The sequence below is a fragment of the Notothenia rossii genome (assembly GCF_949606895.1).
Source record: "Notothenia rossii genome assembly, chromosome: 12".
NCBI classification, from domain to species: Eukaryota; Metazoa; Chordata; class Actinopteri; order Perciformes; family Nototheniidae; genus Notothenia; species Notothenia rossii.
Window position 1 is genome coordinate 22,583,520 of NC_136911.1, and position 23,113 is coordinate 22,606,632.

General features: G+C 42.6%; 1 protein-coding gene across 2 annotated transcripts; it reads left to right on the forward strand.

The window, feature by feature from the left end:
• The first annotated feature begins 1,401 nt into the window (after positions 1-1,401).
• On the forward strand, positions 1,402-19,920 carry htr5ab (5-hydroxytryptamine (serotonin) receptor 5A-b). Of its 2 annotated transcripts, none has more exons than XM_079661650.1 (3): positions 1,402-1,513; positions 8,122-8,883; positions 15,973-19,920. In XM_079661650.1, the coding sequence occupies exons 2-3, from the start codon at positions 8,176-8,178 to the stop codon at positions 16,303-16,305; spliced, it is 1,041 nt and encodes a 346-aa protein (XP_079517776.1). In that variant the 5' UTR covers positions 1,402-1,513; positions 8,122-8,175; the 3' UTR covers positions 16,306-19,920. The 2 variants fall into 2 exon arrangements, with proteins under 2 accessions (XP_079517776.1, XP_079517777.1); XM_079661651.1 differs by lacking the exon at positions 1,402-1,513 and adding an exon at positions 1,518-1,633.
• The last annotated feature ends 3,193 nt before the right edge of the window (positions 19,921-23,113 follow it).

Sequence of the window (23,113 nt, forward strand, 5' to 3'; positions counted from 1 at the left end):
TATTTTATTAAATTAATAATCCTGGGAGATTTCCTAAGGACTAAGCAAGTGTCCTTATGAAAGTCTAAATAAAGCTCCACCAGGTGAAACAAGGTGCATAGAGTCGCACTGAGGATTGAAATATGCTACTTTGCTATAAAGATCATTAATCTGCAGGACATGAGGGGAAACGCCATGGGAGCAGAGGTGGTGGAAGTACTCAGATCATGTATTTGAGTAAAAGTAGAAGTACTCAGATCTTGTACTTGAGTAAAAGTAGAAGTACTCAGATCTTGTGCTTGAGTAAAAGTAGAAGTACTCAGATCTTGTGCTTGAGTAAAAGTAGAAGTACTCAGATCTTGTACTTGAGTAAAAGTAGAAGTACTCAGATATTGTGCTTGAGTAAAAGTAGAAGTACTCAGATCTTGTGCTTGAGTAAAAGTAGAAGTACTCAGATATTGTGCTTGAGTAAAAGTAGAAGTACTCAGATATTGTGCTTGAGTAAAAGTAGAAGTACTCAGATCTTGTACTTGAGTAAAAGTAGAAGTACTCAGATCTAGTACTTGAGTAAAAGTAGAAGTACTCAGACCTTGTACTTGAGTAAAAGTAGAAGTACTCAGAGTGTAGGAATACTCTGTTTCAGTAAAAGTCCTGCATTCAAAATGTTCCTCAAGTAAAAGTAGAAAAGTATTCTCATCAAAATATAATTAAAGTAGCGACAGTAAAAGTAGTCGTTGTGCAGATTGGTCCATTTCAGAATAATAGATATGATATGTTTTATAATGATTGATCATGAAAGTGTTCTCAAAGCTGGTAAAGGTGCAGCTAGTTTGAATGACTTTGTATGCTGCAGGGTAGCTGGTGGATTTACTCCAGGTGGAACTAAAGTCTGGTTCAACACTTGATTATATTTCACATCATTCATCCAGATCTGTAAAGTAACTAAAGGTATTTAATACATGTATTCTATATTCCCTGCAGTTATTCATGTAGTCTGAGACATTGTTTACAGCTTAAAAGGGGGTTAAATAAAATGTGTTGATTTTGTGTTAAAACCATACAGACCGGTCCAATTTGACCGGGGGAAACCAAAGTAAGGGGGGAGTAACGAACACCACAGAAGTACAGTACTTGAGTAAGTGTACTTAGTTACTTTACACCACTGATGGTATCATGCATCATAAAGCAGCCGGTCTCGTGTCTCCTCTGGAAACCTGTGATCTCTGCAGAATAAAGACAGAGAGTTTCTCCCACGTAGAAAGTGCGCTGTTTATCATCTGAATCGGAATCCCCCCCCCCCCCCCCCCCTTTGCGATAACTGCGTGGTTCATTCCAGCGGCTGTGTTTTCTCAGTGCGAGGTGTGTTTGTGTTGTCCCTCCGCACACACTCACACACACACTCACGCACGCACGCACGCACACGCACACGCACACACACACACACACACACACACGGAGTGGATTTCGATGGAGCGGTTAAGACCGAGAACGCATCATCTCATGGAGGACTGTTTTACGCCGAACTGTCACTGAGGTAGGTTCGTGAATCGCTGATTTCGAACAGATGTTTTGTGCATTAAAATCCCAAAATGTTTCTAAGTGCAGAGAGGAAGCCACATGGGACCACGTGAGCTCCGAGGGGAATATGTTTACGGTAAAGTTATTATTAATTAATTCTGCAGGAACTGTGTATTTCAATGAATTATGCACCTCTGAATTAATTCTCTCAATGAGTAAGAGGAGCTTGCTTTGAGTATGTTATATTTATTCAAAAGCATGTTCAACCCATCGAGAGATAAAGTGCTAAAGCTGAATGCACGGGAGGATTACAAGCTCTTTTATTACTTTCATATGAGAGGACACATCTACATACCTCTCCATGCTTCCACCTGCTACATTTCACAGCTTTAAAGCCTCGGGAAAATTGCATATCAAATGAGTGTATAACCGTGCCAGAATGGAAAGCTGTGCACAAAGAGAGTGTCTGCAGGTGAAATCACGAGGTTACTATTTGTACAGAAAGACAGAAAGGAATCGACTCGAGCTGTCAAAGTACTTGTCAAAGTACAAAGTGTACTTTCCACCTGCAGCAGGCAGCCTTCAGTGATTCTGCTTTGTTTTTAGCCAGCTGATCGTATAGAAAGTGCCAAAAAGGAAGCATGCAGAGGAAGCAGGAGCTAATCAAAATCGTCTAGTATGAATTGCAGATGACTATTCTTTGAGCAGATTTAAATTTTGCAGCAATGAGAACTTAATTTAAAATGCAAAAACATTCATCGTAGTTTCCATCAGTGCCATTCTTGCAAAGGAGGATTTATTTACGGATTTGCTAATTCCTTAATTATAATGAAATGTGTGTGGAAATACTCCCCTGCTGCAGCTCGGCAAACAATATGTTTCTCTGTCATAACCTTATAATCCTGCTTGTATTAAAAAGTGAACGACCTTATCATTGTTAATGAGATGTTAATCACCTTGTGCGCCTGTTTAATTCCTCACAGTTAACTAAAATACCCACGAGGCTCTGCAGCAGATATGCAGTGAACCGTCTGACACTCAAGTCTCAGGACAGAGAATGACCTGAGCTGACACTCAGCATCTAAAGAAACGCTCTGAAATGCATCCAGTTGTTATGCCTTGACGTCAGAGAGCATGATTCCTGTCTGTCAGGGTGTCTCTTCACTCCTCTCTCATGCGTCTTTCTCAAAGTGAGTGACAGCCCCTGTTTAAGGGAGGGTACGGGGGATGTTTGATTGCCTGTTTCCTACACAACGGTTGTCAAATTTCACGGCTATTAGGCTTGTTAATAGGCGCTGGGAGAAGAGGGAGCAGAGAGTGCTTGGCTGGACTCTTTGATTATAGAGGGCATGGTTTGTGATGCTGAGGGACAGTGTCACATGTCACATAAATACAGCGCTGACAGGGACATAACTCGTATAGTGATTACCTTTCGTGGCTTATCGATGAGATTGATGACGTGCAGATCACTTTGACCGATCACACTGGGTGTACTGTGTGTGTTAACAGTTTTTCAACACAACATCCTTCGAACTTTGAGGAGGTTCTGATTGATTGATTAATGCAGCCAAAAGTCCAGCAAGAATATAATCCTTTTTCATTAGATCCTGCTTTTTAAGTCAAACTCAATCATACCGCTTTTCTACTGAAAAAGGGCCGCTCACAACAACAACAACAACAAAAACAGATTTGTTGCCAATGTGGTTCATTCACTGTCTGATTATCACACAACTCCTGATGTATATATCCCCAAAAGTGAATGTTTTTTTAGTTTTAAGTTTATCTGGTATTACATGTGCTGGTAGCATAGCCATCGAAGCTAATCCGACCACTTGTTGCATAATATTGTGTCATAAACAATTTTCTACTGGCATATTTTACCGGGCTATTTTTCAACATGATCTTACTTATGATAGTTTGACATGGCTATAATAAAAAAACAAGAGAAAGTTATACCGCTGCTTGCAAAACGATGATAATAGCAAATGGGTGGTCATTCAATTAGGGTATAAACCCACATGTATGCCTGGTTAGTGTTGCCTGGATTTATATAAGAGTGTTTTTATATGATTGTGTAGTAACGTTCGAGTGAATTTGCAACACAAAAACTGGTTTGAAATCGAGCACTGGCTCTGAACTGGCACTGGAAACTCTTTTGTGGAAAAGGGTATTAGAGACAATTATTTCAACAAATGATATGCACTCATTATGGACACTTACACTGCACTCAGAGGCCTAGGGAAAAGAAAAGTCACCCAGATCGCTATATTACAGTGCCACAAGGACTAGAATTATTACATGGTGTTATATTCAAGATTGTGGGTAAACTGGTTCAAGAAACTGTGATTTAGCAAAAATCCATGAAGGATTGTTAGAAGCACGAACAGCTAAAGCATGAGTTTTATTTATTTCTAAGTATGAAATTATAATTAATGATTATAATTACCATCTTATGAGGGTGTTAAATCAGGCACGTCTAAATATGCTTTCCAAAACACGAGGCATGAAATCATGATTGCCCCCAGTGATGCTGCTGTAAAATGATTCTTCTGTGAATCAGTTATCATCATTTTAGACAAACACTTCGTAAGTTTGTAGTTGATTTATGTTATTAAAGGGGCCCTATTATGCTCATAATCAGGTGTATATCAGTATGTAGTGTCTCTACTTTAAAGAGTCCTCTCCAGCTGATGTTCAGGTGTATATCAGTGTGTAGTGTCTCTACTTTAAAGAGTCCTCTCCTGCTGATGTTCAGGTGTATATCAGTATGTAGTGTCTCTACTTTAAAGAGTCCTCTCCTGCTGATGTTCAGGTGTATATCAGTATGTAGTGTCTCTACTTTAAAGAGTCATCTCCTGCTGATGTTCAGGTGTATATCAGTATGTAGTGTCTCTACTTTAAAGAGTCCTCTCCAGCTGATGTTCAGGTGTATATCAGTGTGTAGTGTCTCTACTTTAAAGAGTCCTCTCTTGCTGATGTTCAGGTGTATATCAGTATGTAGTGTCTCTACTTTAAAGAGTCCTCTCCTGCTGATGTTCAGGTGTATATCAGTATGTAGTGTCTCTACTTTAAAGAGTCCTCTCCTGCTGATGTTCAGGTGTATATCAGTATGTAGTGTCTCTACTTTAAAGAGTCCTCTCCAGCTGATGTTCAGGTGTATATCAGTATGTAGTGTCTCTACTTTAAAGAGTCCTCTCCTGCTGATGTTCAGGTGTATATCAGTATGTAGTGTCTCTACTTTAAAGAGTCCTCTCCTGCTGATGTTCAGGTGTATATCAGTATATAGTGTCTCTCCTTTAAAGAGTCCTCTCCTGCTGATGTTCAGGTGTATATCAGTATGTAGTGTCTCTACTTTAAAGAGTCCTCTCCTGCTGATGTTCAGGTGTATATCAGTATGTAGTGTCTCTCCTTTAAAGAGTCCTCTCCTGCTGATGTTCAGGTGTATATCAGTATGTAGTGTCTGTACTTTAAAGAGTCCTCTCCTGCTGATGTTCAGGTGTATATCAGTATGTAGTGTCTCTCCTTTAAAGAGTCCTCTCCTGCTGATGTTCAGGTGTATATCAGTATATAGTGTCTCTACTTTAAAGAGTCCTCTCCTGCTGATGTTCAGGTGTATGTCAGTATGTAGTGTCTCTACTTTAAAGAGTCCTCTCCTGCTGATGTTCAGGTGTATATCAGTATGTAGTGTCTCTACTTTAAAGAGTCCTCTCCTGCTGATGTTCAGGTGTATATCAGTATGTAGTGTCTCTACACCTTTATTGTTCTCATACTGCCTGTGCTGCAGCACCTCTTTTCACCCTCTGTCTGAAACCAGAGCCCAGTCTGCTCTGATTGCTCAACCGCTTAAAGATGTCCCGCCCCTTAGCCTATCACGTACAATGTGTTCAGTTTTTACTGTGCAGGTTGTAAATTGTACAGATTGATACCACACTTTACAACATGCGGCTGACAGACTCTAAAGGTGTGATTCTGCTCTAGACTCTGCAGCTGTGAATGTATTCACTAAAGCTCCCATGTCACGGCAATTTCTCCATCGTTGAGGTCTACTAGAATATATATTCTTTTATATTGTGCAATTTTCCAAACTCACAGGAGTGGGGAACCTTTTCCCTCTCAAGGGCCATTTCAATTTTTTCAACATCCTCCGAGGGCCTTACAAATTATTGACCTCTGCTTAAAAAGACTAAAATCACAGCACATTCATTTGGCCTTTCTTTCATGCTGTGCAAAGAAAAAGCAACCTCTTAATCCAGATATCTCACCATGACTCGCGCATTCATGCACGTGCACGGTTGTGGCATGACCACCACAACAGAAAGATATGAACACAAGATGTGAGCAAATGTATTTAGTTTCCTATCCATGTTGACGTGATTTAAGTGGTAGAGGACCTAACCTCCTATACGGGGGTCCGGGGGCATGCTCCCCCGGGAAGATTTTTTTTTTAATGTTGAAGTTAAAAGCATCAATCTGGTGCACTTTGAGAGCAACATTAGGAGATCTATGGATACATCTCTCAACACCCATATGAAACAGAACTGTAAGCAGATTTATTTTTCTTTATGGATATTTTACAAATCACTTCCCTTTCAAACTGTATTCTTGTTTATTAATAACAAGTTTATTTTACTGTCATATAGTATTTTATACCCGTTTACTTTGTTCTCTTATTTTTGTATAATAACTATAATGATCATATAAAGATGTGCCTTTACCTCACTGGTTGTAGAAAAAGCTTCTTATATTCGTTAGCATAGCTAGCTAACCAGATGCTAATAACAACTAAGTTATTGACTGTATGATCAGTATGACAGATGAACAGATCGCCACTGGGCTTTCAACTAAAGACACAGCCACGCAACAACTGCGGCATGTGTACGGCTCCTTATGGGTAGGCTACTGCCATTTTTGGAAGTGCCGGAGTGGTGTTCTCTTGCTCTCCGTCAGCACCACACCTCTGTCAGACGAGACATAATTACCACGTGATGACATGTTAGGCCCGTGTTGTGTTCAAGGACCCTGACCTTGGCCAGGAAAAACAGGCACTCGCTTGTTTCATTTTTTTGCGGTCTAGATTTCTTTCTTTTTTTTCTTTTTTGCGTGTGTTTATAAATCACCTCGAGGGCGGTTCCCCACCCCTGCTCTACAGGATGTACTTTGAGGGTTTGTGACTCTGCAGACCGTTTACATGCAGAACAACCTTCATAACACACAAGGGGACGGGTGATAACCAGGAAAGCATGACATGGGACCTTTAAACTGGCATGTCAAATCTTCCCTCTTGTGAATCTGAAACGTAGACAACCCTATGTCTCTCCTATCTAAAATGAAAATAGATGCAGCTTCTTAAAACCCACAAGTCCACGATGTTGCACCGAGGAATCTCTGGATCCGAGAGTGAGATGGTCCCCGTATGACTGCACTACAAAGACTCCACTTAAAACCGTTCGCTTTGCAACACAGGTCTGACTTTGATGCAAATCAAAGGACGGCAGTGGGTTGATGAAACTGAATATTTATGGTATTTTCCAGAGTACTTTGGAGCCTTTTTAGCAGCAGATGAGATTGCACTTGAAAGTTGTAGGTGGGTTGCTTGATGGCTGTTCGAAAACTCAAGAGCTTTTTACTATTGTGAGAAAATCATTTAAGTGCTCATCTTGTGAATTTCACAGTGCATTTACACAGAAGTTAAAACTATTAGCAGTGCTGCATCTTTAACCTTCAGCATATATCATTTAATCTAATCACTGATGCAAAAGAGAACATTGCACCCTTTGTTAACTTCAGCAATCACTGCATACCACTCACGCTCCTATTGGCTAGCGCTCCAACACATTGTACGTGATAGAGATGTCCCGCCCCCTTAGCCTAAGTGGTTGACCAATCACAACAGAGCCGGCCAGCTAACCAGTCAGAGCAGACTGGGCTCTGGTTTCAGACAGAGGGTGAAAAGTGGTGTTGCAGCACAGGCAGTATGAGAGAAAGAAATAGCTTTTTGAACAGTAAACAGACCTCAGTCTTTGGTAGTTATAAATTAAATTAGTTAGTGATTGGATACCTTAATTTATTAATGACAAAAGTATCAAAGTATAAACATACCATTTTGAGACTATTCCATTTTTGCCTATAACTCATCTGTGTTTAAGAGTATATTACAGAATTGGTCAAACTTATTGATGACATTTTTCTTTATTGTATGCTTTGCCTCTCTGTGCACTTTGAATCCAAATGTTCTGACATTTTGATCATTATTTCTAGAGATACATGCGATAAAGGCCGACTCAGTCCCCTTAACAGACGCCTACATTGTCACCATTTCTGGTTATCAATCAAAAATAATAAATTTGCAGTAAAATATTCTTATACAACCATCCTCTTCAGAAATAAACATATTATAGTAATACAAATACAGGGGATTGTGCTTTGTCTCAATCTTAGTTACCCCTAAAAATGTCACAAACATTTCCCCCATTCACGATATCTCTTATGAAAAGGCAATATTCAATATAGGCTCTACCTTCCTTCCTTCCGTCCGTCCTCAGTTCCTACATGTCACAAAATACAAATCTGAAAATTCACCTAATATATCCTCTTTAAAACACTTTCTCTCGCCTCTCTCTCCAGGATGCATCACCTCTCTGCTGCAGAAACTGTCTCCGAGTCCTCTGAGCAGCTACCATGGCGTACCCTAACACCAGCTCACTGACAGCCAACTCCAGTGGATCTCTGGGGGGTCACGACCACGGGGGAAACATCTACCGGCCTTTCTCTGTTTTCAGCGTGCTCACTCTCACGTTACTGGCCATGCTGGTGGTGGCCACGTTTGTGTGGAACCTGCTGGTGCTGGTGACCATCCTGAGGGTGAGGACTTTCCACCGTGTGCCGCACAACCTCGTAGCATCCATGGCTATCTCCGACGTCATGGTGGCCGCCTTAGTGATGCCGCTCAGCCTCGTCCATGAGCTCAACGGCCGGAAGTGGAAACTGGGACGAGTTCTGTGTCAGGTTTGGATCTCCTTCGATGTTCTCTGCTGCACGGCCAGCATCTGGAACGTGACGGCCATCGCGCTGGACCGCTACTGGTCCATCACCCGGCACCTGGAGTACACTCTGAAGACGCGTAAAAAGATCTCCAACGTGATGATCGCGCTCACCTGGCTGCTGTCGTCCATCATCTCCCTGTCGCCTCTGTTCGGCTGGGGGGAGACCTACACGGAGGGGATGAAGTGCCAGGTGAGCCAGGAGCCGTCCTACACCATCTTCTCCACCTTCGGAGCCTTTTACCTGCCGCTCTGCGTGGTGCTGTTTGTTTACTGGAAGATCTACAAGGCCGCCAAGTTTCGCATCGGCACCCGCAAGACCAACACCATAACTCCCATGGCTGAGGTGATTATACTCACGACATCCATTAATATTGTGCGTTCATATCGGACATAAAACAAATGTTTCGGTTATGAACAAGTTTAATTGTATTGGTTGAAAGCAAATCAGTGCTGAATATCTCTGCCTGTCATTGTTTGATTATAAATATATATATTATATATATATATATATATATATAGTTCGTAATATTTGTTCAGAAATGGCTGTTTTTAAAAGTATGTGTACAAACCAGACAGTATGCTATATTTATCCAAACTCCACCCAGAAAACACGCATTTTAAACCTTTCTTGCAGACACACTTGCCAAAGCATTAATTCCTGATACTTAATAATCAGTATGTAGTTATTTCGGCATCATTTTGATTCGAGCATTACCATCAAATCAGAGGCAAATCTTCGCTGTGCATCCGGTGTGAATGCACCATTAGAAATCATAATATCATTATCCTCCCCCTTGTCTAGGCATTAGGTAATACATGTAGATATCACTGCTCGAACTCAATCAGAGAGCTAGAACAAACTGTACGTGAGAAAGTTGGTAGAAAGCTCTTTGTCTGCAGTTCATTTTGAGTTGAGACTTTTTGCGCTGCAGCTTCAAAAACAATGTAAATACAAAGTTTATCAAGGCATGACTTTGAAGACCTTACAACCTTATATCTGAAACTGCCGTGCAGATGGTTTGACACGGTGGCAGAGTAGATAAACCAGCAAGAACAACAGCAGTGAGTGTGCAGGAGGTGACACAGCTGAGACCAGCGAAGAGAGCGAGGAGACAGCCAGCCGGAGAGAGAATCGATGCAGGAGACATGGCCCACCAGGGGGGCTGAAAGTGTTGCCCAAGCGAAGAGGAGAAGCACAATGCTCCTGGCAAGTGCCCAGCATGAGATAGTGAGAGTGGAAAATGTGGGGGGAAAAAGGCCATTGGGGGAGAAACTGTTTCTCTGAGTCAGTGAAAGAAGTCCCTACGAATAAAAAAGCTCTGACCTGGGAGCAGTAAGTAAGCGATGTGGAGCATGGGACAGAATAAGAGCCCTTATTACACTAGGAAACATGGGTGCAGTTACATAAAAGACACCAAGTTCAGGCAGAAAAGTGTGCAGAAAACAGGGCTTTAAATATCGGCTGATTTTGAACGCACCATCCACTTCTGCCCGAACAGCAAGAGAGCCACTACAATATACAGCACAGAAGCAATCACTGCATTCAGATGATTACTCAAGACTTCTCACAGACATTGTACATGCCTTACAATTAGCATTAATGTGACACAGAGCGTCCCTGATGACTCCGAAAGAACTGCTCATGGCGAAGATGAGAACCATACTTCAAAATAATCCGGTCCCTAAGTGGTTCGACGAAGCCCTCATTAGACGCAGAGATGTAAACACGTAGAGAGGACCTGCATCCATTATCCAGGAGGGATGGGAATGCAGAGAATATAAAACAGAGACCCAGGAGGAGGTGAAACCCAACACCAAGTGTGCATGAAGTGAGGGTAACGGGAACGAAGACTGTCCATACAGACCGGCAGTATAGATTCACACTTCAAGTATTAGCCCACACTACAGTGGAGCTTACAGAGAACAAATACTGGGAGGAAGAGATGTCAAGGTGTTGGATAATACTATCAGCTGGAATAAACACTGTGGAAAGCGAGTTGTTTGGTAGGACTGATTATGTTAAGATTTGTTGGCCAACAGTTTGTTTCCCATGCAGAACATTTCTCCGTCTCCTCCGGCTGATGCCCCTGACCCACAAATATGAGTTACCGTGCAATTATTCATCATGATGAGCTATTCAGCAGCAATCAGGGAAACATAAGCATCGGACGCGTGAGCATACGGGCGAAATAATTGTAGCAATCCTGCTCATCACCACCAGCTTGTTAATGTGCGTCGGCAGAAGGTAGAGGGCTATAAATATCACCTCCAGCACCTTTCTGGCTTTGGCGTTTCTCCAATCAGCCGACACGAAATTTCCCCGTGAAAATCGAATCAGCGCCCACTTTTCACCTGCCATTATGGGGGGGGGGGGGAAATGCAATCTGGATATCCTCAAATACACCTTAGTGATGGAGATTACAGCATTCTTAAAGCAAACACCTTTTTCTTTCCCTTATTACAGACTTCAACATCACCCAGAGTCGAAGTTATTGGCAAACATAGACAGAAGATGGACATATTTAACAGAAAATACACATTCATGTAATGCATGTACTTTGAAACCCCCCCAAGATATTCGTTATTTATGCAAGTGCAACATCAATTTGCCTGAAATGTCTCAAACTAATCAGCCCAGTCTCGAAATGCTTTAGTTAACCAACTCTGTGTCAAGTTTCATTAAACAGGCAATCACTCCCGTAGCTGGCAATTAAATGGAATACATTTTATTAGTTTTCCACAGACAAACACACAACTTATGGGTTGCATTATACGTGTCTCATTACCCAGCCGAATGTTGTTCTCATCATTTCCCAGCGAACATCGAGGAGTCAAAGCACCAAGAGATGTGAGAGATAATAGTCCTAATGCACCGCTCCATCAACAACACCCACTGAAAGACATTAAGACGTAGAGACATCAGAAACACATTGTGCATCAGGTGAGGTGATGCACACACAACTTAACTCTCAGGAAAACATTACAAGTATAGTTTCAGAAAGAAGTTTTACGCTAACTAGCAACGTTAGCACCAGTTGTGTTTGTGAAAACATTTCCATGAGCAGAAACACGCTGCAGCTTCAGAAAGGATGCAGATATAAAAACACAAAGGTTCCACATGAAGAAACAACTTCAGCAGCTTGACAACACATTTAGAGAACATTCAGCAACTTGAGGAGACATGCGCAGCGTTTACTAAAAGCTGCAGAAACACAACGCTGCAAGAAGCTCAAACACAACGAGGACCAGGGGACACTAAAGAGTGACGCACACAGCTGGGAGACCAGGGGACACTAAAAAGTGACGCACACAGCTGGGAGACCAGGGGACACTAAAGAGTGACGCACACAGCTGGGAGACCAGGGGACACTAAAGAGTGACGCACACAGCTGGGAGACTAGGGGACACTAAAAAGTGACGCACACAGCTGGGAGACCAGGGGACACTAAAGAGTGACACAAAAAGCTGTGAGACCAGGGGACACTAAAGAGTGACGCACACAGCTGGGAGACTAGGGGACACTAAAAAGTGACGCACACAGCTGGGAGACCAGGGGACACTAAAGAGTGACACAAAAAGCTGTGAGACCAGGGGACACTAAAGAGTGGCGCACACAGCTGGGAGACCAGGGGACACTAAAGAGTGAGGCACACAGCTGGGAGACCAGGGGACACTAAAAAGTGACACAAAAAGCTGTGAGACCAGGGGACACTAAAGAGTGACGCACACAGCTGGGAGACTAGGGGACACTAAAAAGTGACGCACACAGCTGGGAGACCAGGGGACACTAAAGAGTGACACAAAAAGCTGTGAGACCAGGGGACACTAAAGAGTGGCGCACACAGCTGGGAGACCAGGGGACACTAAAGAGTGAGGCACACAGCTGGGAGACCAGGGGACACTAAAAAGTGACGCACACAGCTGGGAGACCAGGGGACACTAAAGAGTGACGCACACAGCTGGCAGACCAGGGGACACTAAAGAGTGACGCACACAGCTGGGAGACCAGGGGACAGTAAAGAGTGACGCACAAAGCTGGGAGACCAGGGGACACTAAAGAGTGACGCACACAGCTGGGAGACCAGGGGACACTAAAGAGTGACACACACAGCTGTGAGACCAGGGGACACTAAAGAGTGACGCACACAGCTGGGAGACCAGGGGACACTAGAGAGTGACGCACACAGCTGGGAGACCAGGGGACACTAAAGAGTGACTCACACAGCTGGGACACCAGGGGACACTAAAGGGTGACGCACACAACTGGGAGACCAGGGGACAATAAAAAGTGACGCACACAGCTGGAGACCAGGGGACACTAAAGAGTGACGCACACGGCTGGGAGACCAGGGGACACTAAAGAGTGACGCACACAGCTGGAGACCAGGGGACACTAAAGAGTGACGCACACGGCTGGGAGACCAGGGGACACTAAAAAGTGACGCACACTGTGGACCATTTAAGGTTGAATCTAACTCTTAGTTTGAAGACAACCTCATCACTGATACATTGTTAAAAGGACAGTTTCCAGATGTTGGGCATATCTGTTTAAAAGCCTTCACTCCAATATAATGCAACCAGATGGCGTTTGTGTATTTCTGTATTTAGGCGTGATGTGTCCATTTAAAATGAAGATCTTCAGTTTAGCTGCTGCACCATCTGGAGTGGAAGTGTCTTAAACAATCCACAATCACTTTTCATCCCAACAGCACTATGCTTTTAACCTCTGCTGTAAATGGACCTGGTTCATATGTCTTATCAGTTTAAGACCATACGGACCGGTATTGATTCGATTAAAAAACGCAGAGTCTTCCATCCGGGTGCAGGATGCTTTAAATGTTGAGTTTAAAATGTTAGTCTGTGCTCTTTACTTCCGACACATTTAGCCGGATGCTTCGTCTTTATAAAAAGCTGTGAGGCTGCCGAACGACCGGGGAAACTTCACCTGATAAGAAGAAAGAGAGTCAGCCTTGAGTTGAGCTCGGCAGCAAATGAGTGAGAAGATTAACATTGACATTTCCTTTCTTTCCTCCTCCTCCCAGCCAAGCAGTGGGTTTGTGAAATGGCACGAAATGGGCTGCTGGAAAACGCAGATTAAGACACAGCTCCGTTTTTATGTTCTGTGTCGTGTGTGTGTGTGTGTGTGTGTGTGTGTGTGTGTGTGTGCGTGCGTGTAGCCTGGCATTACTATACTTGTGGGGACCTAATTCTGTTTACACAGTCACGTGTGGGGACCCGCCTCCCTTATGGGGACAAAATGGAGGTCCCCATAAGAGGAATCATTAATTTTAGGGTGAAGACTTGGTTAGGGTAGGGGTAAGGTTAAGGGTGAGGGTTAGGGTAAGGGTAGGGTTAAGGGTTAGGCATGTGTTGGTTAAGGTTTGAACGCGCTGTCTTTAAACAACTCTCCTCTTATCTCCATCAGAACAACCTTCTGGATCCGCACCAGTCTGGTTTCAAGGCAGGTCACTCAACAGAAACTGCTCTCCTTGCTGTCTCTGACAAACTGCACACTGCTAAAGCAGCCTCCCTCTCCTCTGTCATCATCCTTCTGGACCTGTCTGCTGCATTCGACACGGTGAACCATCGGATCCTCCTTCGCACTGTCCAAGAACTTGGAGTTTCAGGCACTGCACTTTCCCTCCTCACCTCATACCTCAACGACCGCACCTACAGGGTTACTTGGAGAGGGTCCGAGTCCGACCCTTGTCAATTAACTACAGGGGTCCCTCAGGGCTCGGTTCTTGGTCCCCTCCTCTTCTCCCTGTACACAAACTCGCTCGGGTCTGTCATTAGCCCGCATGGTTTTTCATACCACTGCTACGCTGACGACACCCAACTAATTCTGTCCTTTCCCCGCTCAGAGACCCAGGTCGTCCCACGCATCTCTGCTTGCCTAGCAGACATCTCTCGGTGGATGTCTGCTCATCACCTCAAGCTCAACCTTGACAAGACTGAACTGCTCTTCCTTCCGGGAAAAGATTGTCCCACTCTTGACCTAACAATCAACATCGGCACCTCTGTTGTTTCCCCGACTCAGACTGCAAGGAATCTGGGTGTGGTCCTAGATAACAAACTGTCCTTCACTGCAAACATCGCTGCTACAACCCGCTGCTGCAGATACACGCTTTACAACATCAGGAGGATACGTCCCCAGCTGACCCAGACATCAGCGCAGATTCTGGTCCAGGCTCTCGTCATCTCACGCCTAGACTACTGCAACTCCCTCCTGGCTGGTCTACCTGCATGTGCCATCCGACCTCTGCAGCTCATCCAGAATGCAGCGGCTCGTCTGGTCTTCAACCTTCCCAAATTCTCCCACACCACACCGCTCCTCCGCTCCCTTCACTGGCTTCCAGTAACTGCTAGAATCCACTTCAAGACACTGGTACTTGCGTACCATGCTGCGAATGGATCTGGCCCTTCCTACATCCAGGACATGGTTAAACCGTACACCCCAGCACGTGCACTCCGCTCTGCATCAGCCAAACAGCTCGCTGCACCCGCACTGCGAGGGGGACCCAAGTTCCCGTCAGCAGAAACACGTGGGTTTGCTATCCTGGCTCCAAAATGGTGGAATGAGCTCCCCATTGAAATCAGGACAGCAGATAGCTTACACATCTTCCGACGCAAACTGAAAACTCATCTCTTTAGACTCCACTTCGAGCGATACAATTACTAACAAAGCACTTATATACTAATAAAGGGCTGGCTTTCTAAATGCCAGTTGAGTAGCACTTGAAATGTTTGGCTCTATGAAACCTGATGTACTTATATGATTCTGTTTTCTTAAAGGTTGTATCTTCCTGGTCGAATGCACTTATTGTAAGTCGCTTTGGATAAAAGCGTCAGCTAAATGCAATGTAATGTAAAAATGTAATGTTTGGATAAGTCTCCAGGAAATGCATGTAAGCCAACGTAATGTCCCCTGAAGTGATGTATACATGGTGTGTGTGTGTGTGTGTGTGTGTGTGTGTGTGTGTGTGTGTGTGTGTGTGTGGCCTAGCATTACTATACTTGTGGGGACCTAAATCTGTTTACACAGTCACGTGTGGGGACTCGCTTCCCTTATGGGGACAAAATGGAGGTCCCCATGAGGGGAGTCATTCATTTTAGGGTGAAGACTTGGTTAGGGTAAGGTTTAGGGTTAGGCATGTGTTGGTTGTGGTTAAGGTTAGGATAAGTCTGCAGGAAATGCATGTAAGTCAAGTTAATGTCCCCTGAAGTGATGTATACATGGTATGTGTGTGTGTGTGTGTGTGTGTGTGTGTGTGTGTGTGTGTGTGTGTGTGTGTGTGTGTGTGTGTGTGTGTGTTGGAGCAGCCTATATTGTGAAAGATATAGCTTTTTCTCAGTCTGACACTTTAACTAAAAACTTGTCTGATTGTTGAATCAATGCACTTTCTTCACAATTGTCTGATCCCTCCCTCAGGTGAAGGATGAAGGCCAGCAGCCTCAGATGGTGTTTACCGTGCGCCACGCCACCGTGACCTTCCAGACGGACGGCGACACGTGGCGCGAGCAGAAGGAGAAAAAGGCGGCGCTGATGGTGGGCATTTTGATCGGCGTCTTCGTACTTTGCTGGATCCCCTTCTTCATCACGGAGCTCATCGTGCCACTGTGCTCCTGCGACATCCCGCCCGTCTGGAAGAGCATCTTCCTGTGGCTGGGGTACTCCAACTCCTTCTTCAACCCGCTCATATACACTGCCTTTAATAAGAACTACAACAACGCCCTGAGGAACCTGTTCTCTCGGCAGCGCTGAGCCTCTCTGCTCAGACCCTATCACCAGCATCTCTCAGTGGGAATGCTCCACATATAGAGATAACCCTCCTTCAGATGGGTGGCTACCCTGAGACTATCTATGAAAAACAATGTCTGTGTGTTGTTTTTATTTGTTGTGCTGAGGTAACCTCACAGCTGGACTGAGACGGGTGTCTGAAAGGAATACAAGTGGATCTTTAAATCGAGGATACAAGCACTCTCTGTTCATCTCTCAAAAAGCCAGTTTCGCCGCTTTTCAAAATTGCCGTCACTTCCAGCTGAGGAAACAATATTTTCCCAATGAGTTTCAACCACTGGATCAGTTCTTGTGATTTTGGCTACGGGGAAGTCAAATGTACTATTCAGAAACTTCGTCAGTGCTTTCTGTGTCTGAGAAGGAGCTTCTGACGCCGGAATTTAGTTTCTATGTGGTCAAAAATGTATGATTTGACACCATGATAATTTATTTAGGGCGAGTGAAAGGGATTTTATGGCAAAAAATGTCATTATCAAGCCGTCATTGGTGGCACTCTTTGATTTCATAGTGGATAACAGGCTTTTTCAAAACCTCAAAAGAGTTTCTGTGCCAATGTTAGGACCCACTTTCCCTACATTCAATTATCAGCAGAATTGCATCTCAGGCTTATTGGAGAGGACAAACAGTTTCATCATGAAGCTGCTGAGAATCATTTCAAAGTAAAGCTGGGAGAAATATTTGTACAGAAAGATCCTCATAAATAAAAAAAACAAGAACAGACTGTGGAGTCTTTTCCAAACCAAACGCTCCTCAGTGTAGATGATATTTAAAAATGTTTGAGTACAGCAAAGAGGGATTTTATCTGAACTGAAACGCTCCATATAGGTACACAAGGAATTTATTCACACACACACACACACACACACACACACACACACACACACACACACACACACACACACACACACACACACACACACACACACACACACACACACACACACACACACACACACACACACACACACACACACACACACACACACACACACACACACACACACACACACACACACACACACACACACACACACACACACACACACACACACACACACACGAAATTGCAGAAAATAATCCCATATCACGCAGCCAGCAATTAAATACAAACGTAGAAAATTGCTTTCTTTTTTAGAGAGAGGTGATGCATGTTTTAAAGTATGATATATATTATAGTAGGGGCGTAAGAGAAGCTAATGTTAAAGGAAACAATCATCTGTTATGGGCTCGGCACAGAAATCTCGTGGTGTTTGTCGAATGTTGTTTTTATATCACTCCGCAATTGCCAAAAGAAACTCAACACTTTAGAATCACATCCTTATTTTGGTGTGTAATATAGTGGAGGAATCAAGCATGGCATATTGATCCTCAGCCAATAGTTGTGCTGTATTTAAGTGAGACGAAGGTATCACCAATCTGAGTGCATTTAACGTCACGGTCCAGTGAAAACCATGTATCTCCAGATTTGCTCATTTTGAATTATTGTAGAATTAAAAGTTAAAGAAGGATTCAGAAACTTCTCTTAATTCAATTTACAGGCTTACTTTAACATGCTAACATGCGCTAAATGACAATTAGCATGTTAGTGTGCTATCATTTGCTAATTAGCTCTAAACCGAGGGTGCGTCTAATGCAGATATTTGATCATAAACAATGAATGAAAGCTTTGACTTGATGACAATGCTAATTTATTAATGTTTATTAGGTTTAATGTTTACCAACTTAACCATGTGAATTAGCCATGTTAGCATGCTATATCTTGCTAATTAGCTTCAAACAGAGTTCAGCTGATGCAGGTATTTGGTGGTAGAAAGCATATGAAAACTTTGATTTGATGACGGCGCTAGATGATAAATTAGGGGATAACTAACGTTTGTACAAAAACCTGATTTGGACATGAATGTATAGCTTCTCCTTTTGCGATATTTCCCAGAAAAAAAACAAAGTTGCAAAGGTAAAGTCAGTGGGATCACTAAAAACCATTAAATCCACTGGAATCCATGGATATTATTTAAGCAATAGCTCACGACAGGCCGTGGTATATGGTAATTATATCACAGCTAAGGGGCGTGGTTCGGCCCGACCATAGACTCGACGTGAAGCATGCAGTTTGCTTTTCAGCCCAACTGTATACAGTTAAATCGACCGGACTTCTTTCTGCATGTGAGCGTCCTTAACAACGGTCAATAAGTCCTTGCTGCACATTATCCCTTACGGCCCGTCCACACTACAGCTTCGACAGCTTCAAAAACGGTTTCCAACGCGTCTGCCCATTCACTTTGAATGGGGTGACGTCACGTTGCCTCGCTTTTCGCCGAACTGCATTGTGGGTAGCAGAGCGGAGCTTTCCTGGCGTTTCAGGCTGCAAAAGTTGAGCAATGTTCAACTTTTGAAGCTTCTGAAGCTTTCGGTGGAAGCGTCAGCCAATCAAATCATATGCCAGTACAAGCTCTAGCCAATCAAACCGCTGCTTGTGTGTCAGGGGCGGGAGATTCATGTGATTAGTCGTTGGTCGAGCTTCAGACACGCCCACCGGCAAGCTTTTTTTGAAGCTGTAGTGTGGACGGGCCGTTACTTAAGCTTTGTTAGTTAGTTAGTTAGTTTCTTAACGGACGTCGTAATGTAACAGATGTAGCTTTTCTCAGACGCGGAGGGATACTGACTTGTTGTGAAAAGTAACTACAATTCTACCCGTGACATACACTCATTATATCACGGCTAAGAACCAATCAGATTGCTTGATTTGACTTGTCCGTTTTATAAAGCAGTTTAGACGACAGTGATATACTGATTAACTGATACTGCCAAAAAAAAGAAAGTATTACATGAGAAATTGCAAGAGATACATCGTTTTCACTTGACTAAAACAATATTAAAGACTACAGTAAAATACCCTTTTGTAAATGTTTTGTCACTACACAACATGGCCTCTCTACCTGACCCTTTAAACTTGATTTGTTTGAAATTATATTATAATAAAACCATACAGACCTCATATAATAGCTAAGTAAGAGTAGATTATAACTTCAGAGTTCTTTAGAAATAGATGATTAATTTAAAGACTAATTGCAATGGTGGTTTAAATCTAAAACATGTGGTTGTAAATATTGAAATGCATGGAGTATAGGCAGAAACAGGAATAATTCTCTATGTTCAAATGAGTTCTGGTGAAGCAGATTCTTTCATGTATAAATTGCATGACCAGCTGGTTGACTTCTTCAGGATTCATACGACTTCTCACTGCTCTCACATCGCCCGAGACTGATTGATTATTTACCCTCTGCCCCTCTTAGGTCTCGTTCTGTGTGATGACCCAGCTCAGGAAAAGTGTTTCTGAAATGTGTCGCTTACCATCCTTTTGTTGTGACTGTCATGTTCAAAAGAGGTTTAAAAAAAGCTAAGAAATGTGGATTATTACCTCCCTCACAGGACTTTTTTGGATACTCGTGTTCATATCTGAAAAAAAACAGACATAAGTGTAATGAAGTTTTTTTGAATGGTCCATCATGTGTCAGTGTTTTCTTTCTACAGACGCCTTGGATGGCACAATTGACAATAAATGAGTCCTTGAACACGTCATTGAGCTTTGGTGCTTTGAGGGAAAGCTTTTGGAACACACACACACACACACACACACACACACACACACACACACACACACACACACACACACACACACACACACACACACACACACACACACACACACACACACACACACACACACACACACACACACACACACACACACACACACACACACACACACACAAGGTGTTCTGACTTCTCTGTTATCGCTCTTTAAGGGCAGACTCCCCGCGGGGCACTTCATTTAAAATGTGGCTGAAACTCAACAAAAACCCACCTAACCAATATTGCCTTGTCTAAGTTATTCTCTCGGCTCGATCACTTTAAAAAAAAAAAACAGCTTGGTCGTAAAAGGTAGATATAAAAATACAAGATCTCCACATGCCAACTCTCTTTGTTCTTTGTAAAAAATAAACCCCTAATCCATCGAGGCATGTGTCGACAAGTGTCTTTTGTTTTTTTTATTCAACCTGTCGAATATTCTGTAAAAACCAAAAAACGCCTGCAAAGAATCTACTCTTATAGCTTTGACAATAACTCCTTCTTATGACAGTCATTGCCAAACAGCTGGAGGTCATTTTTACACCCAGGCATTGGTGTGTGTTCCCTTTATCTCGCTGCCAGCCTCCACATCCCAGAGCCAGGAGGGAGCCGGCTTCTGTTCAAAGGAGCACATCCATCCATCCATCCATCCATCCATCCATCAACCATCCATCCATCCATCCATCCATCCATCCATCAACCATCCATCATCCATCCATCCATCCATCCATCCGTGTTTTTAAAGACGACAGCATGCATCCAAACGCGGCTCCTCGGTTGAACTGATTTAGGATCAGATCCAGACGCCTCAGGCACTAAAAACCTGTGCTTTAGCTGCAGAAATAGAAGCCATTTCAGCAGCTTCACGACATGTGTTTACTGAGACTCGTTCACTACCCTCTTCATGGAGACATCACATTAGCAATGTTGGCTAAAGCTGCCCCATTTACTGTTTTTGTGACAGTTGATCAGTGGGGACTGTCCACGACACGATCAACAAATAAACTAAACGTTGAATATAAATTGTTTTAACTTATGTAATCGTAACCCCTTTTCTCAAATGTATCTATACCACACCTTATACTCCAGAGTTTACCTGTAAACAAAGATATGCCTACATTGTTAACACTAGCCTCTAAATCAGGGGTGTCCAAACTACGGCCAGAGGGCCAAATGCGGCCCGCGGACCATTTTGAATCGGCCCTCACTCAGCAAATTCAAAAAGTATAATGACTTAAGTATAATAAACCTTTGCTTTTCTAATATTGTGCTCCTCAAATATATATTACACAGTATTCATGAGTTAAGAAGCCCAATTTTCAAATAAATTCAGTCCAAAACATGTTCTAACAAATATAAATTGATAAGAGAAAAGCCCAAGAACATAACCTTTAAATACACCCTTCATATGTTCTCTTATGATCAGCAATCTGAAGCTTTTGTTTTAAGGAATAAGCTGCTAACAAAATTAATGGAACCCCATGTAGGCTGTTTTTTTTCTTACAGCAAGTATCAAGACTAATTTACCTACATTTGATTGATTTTTCCAACGTATAACTGAACTTATGAGGCAGTATACTTCGAGCCAGCCCTTCGTATATTGTTCTATATGTGGCCCTCGGTTCGGGCTGTGCAATTAATCGTATTTTAATCGTCATTAAGATTTTGGCCTGCCACAATTACTAAAACAACATAATCGAAAAAAACGATTATTTTGCTTTGCTTGGTTGCGACAGAGCACTGCAACACATTTGATCTAAATTAATTTAGTCTAATTTATTTGTATTTATCATATTTACATATGTTTAGTAGCTTGTTGAAGTGCGCTCCAAAATATTGATCTTGTTTATTGGTATTTATTATTTTGATATTATTTATTTAAATGTAAATATAAATGTATAATTAATTTTTATATTGGTTTTTCCGTTGAATTATACGTTCAGGGTAATCAACAGTTACAAATATACTGTTCAAATTATTATTTGTATTTGTTTTAAAGTTCAATAAATGGATGTTTTCAAAGTCAATGAATAATCGTATTTAATAATCGTGATATTATTTATTGACCAAAATAATCGTGATTATGATTTTTGCCATAATCGCACAGCCCTGCCCTCGGTGCAAAAAGTTTGGACACCCCTGCTCTTATTAAAACAAGTAACAAAATGGGTAAAGTGCATGTTTTGGAGACATGGTGCATTGACCTGATATGTCCATGTTTTTGTGTCTCTCTTATCTTTACAACAAAGCGGAATCAGTCTGTTTCTGTCGACTCAGTTGTTCCACTTGTTATTCTGCGACGCTGTTTTATTCGACGGCAAAGCAGGACAGTGAGAAAGAAGATCCCGGCACACAGATCTGATGAGTGGCGTGTCACTCTCACTTTCTCACCCTCCGCTCGACGCCTGGCTCGCTTTTTAAATTCAGGTTCTCAGGGCAAAGCACAGAGGTGATTGTAAGAGAATTGAAAATTGGAATTTGTGAAATACTCCAGAGGAGGCAGGAGATGATACAAAATGTGTTTGCCCCAGGACAGAGCTGGGATGGACAGTGCTTACCTGATTTTTGAAATTTTATTCGTTCATGTTTTAATTCATGAGCTCTGCTGAAGTGCGGCCGAACACTGACATCTATGGACTTATTCAACAAAAACAAAAAAATACCAAAACATGACATTGTGCAAAAGTAGAAACAAGAGTATGAGAATAAAGCCGGTGGTGGAAAAAGTAGGAATACTCCAGTGTAAAAATACAGGAAAGGTCTAAAGATATTCACTCTTTAAAGTAGAGACACTACATACTGATATACACCTGAACATCAGCAGGAGAGGACTCTTTAAAGTAGAGACACTACATACTGATATACACCTGAACATCAGCAGGAGAGGACTCTTTAAAGTAGAGACACTACATACTGATATACACCTGAACATCAGCAGGAGACGACTCTTTAAAGTAGAGACACTTCATACTGATATACACCTGAACATCAGCAGGAGAGGACTCTTTAAAGTAGAGACACTACATACTGATATACACCTGAACATCAGCAGGAGAGGACTCTTTAAAGTAGAGACACTACATACTGATATACACCTGAACATCAGCAGGAGAGGACTCTTTAAAGTAGAGACACTACATAC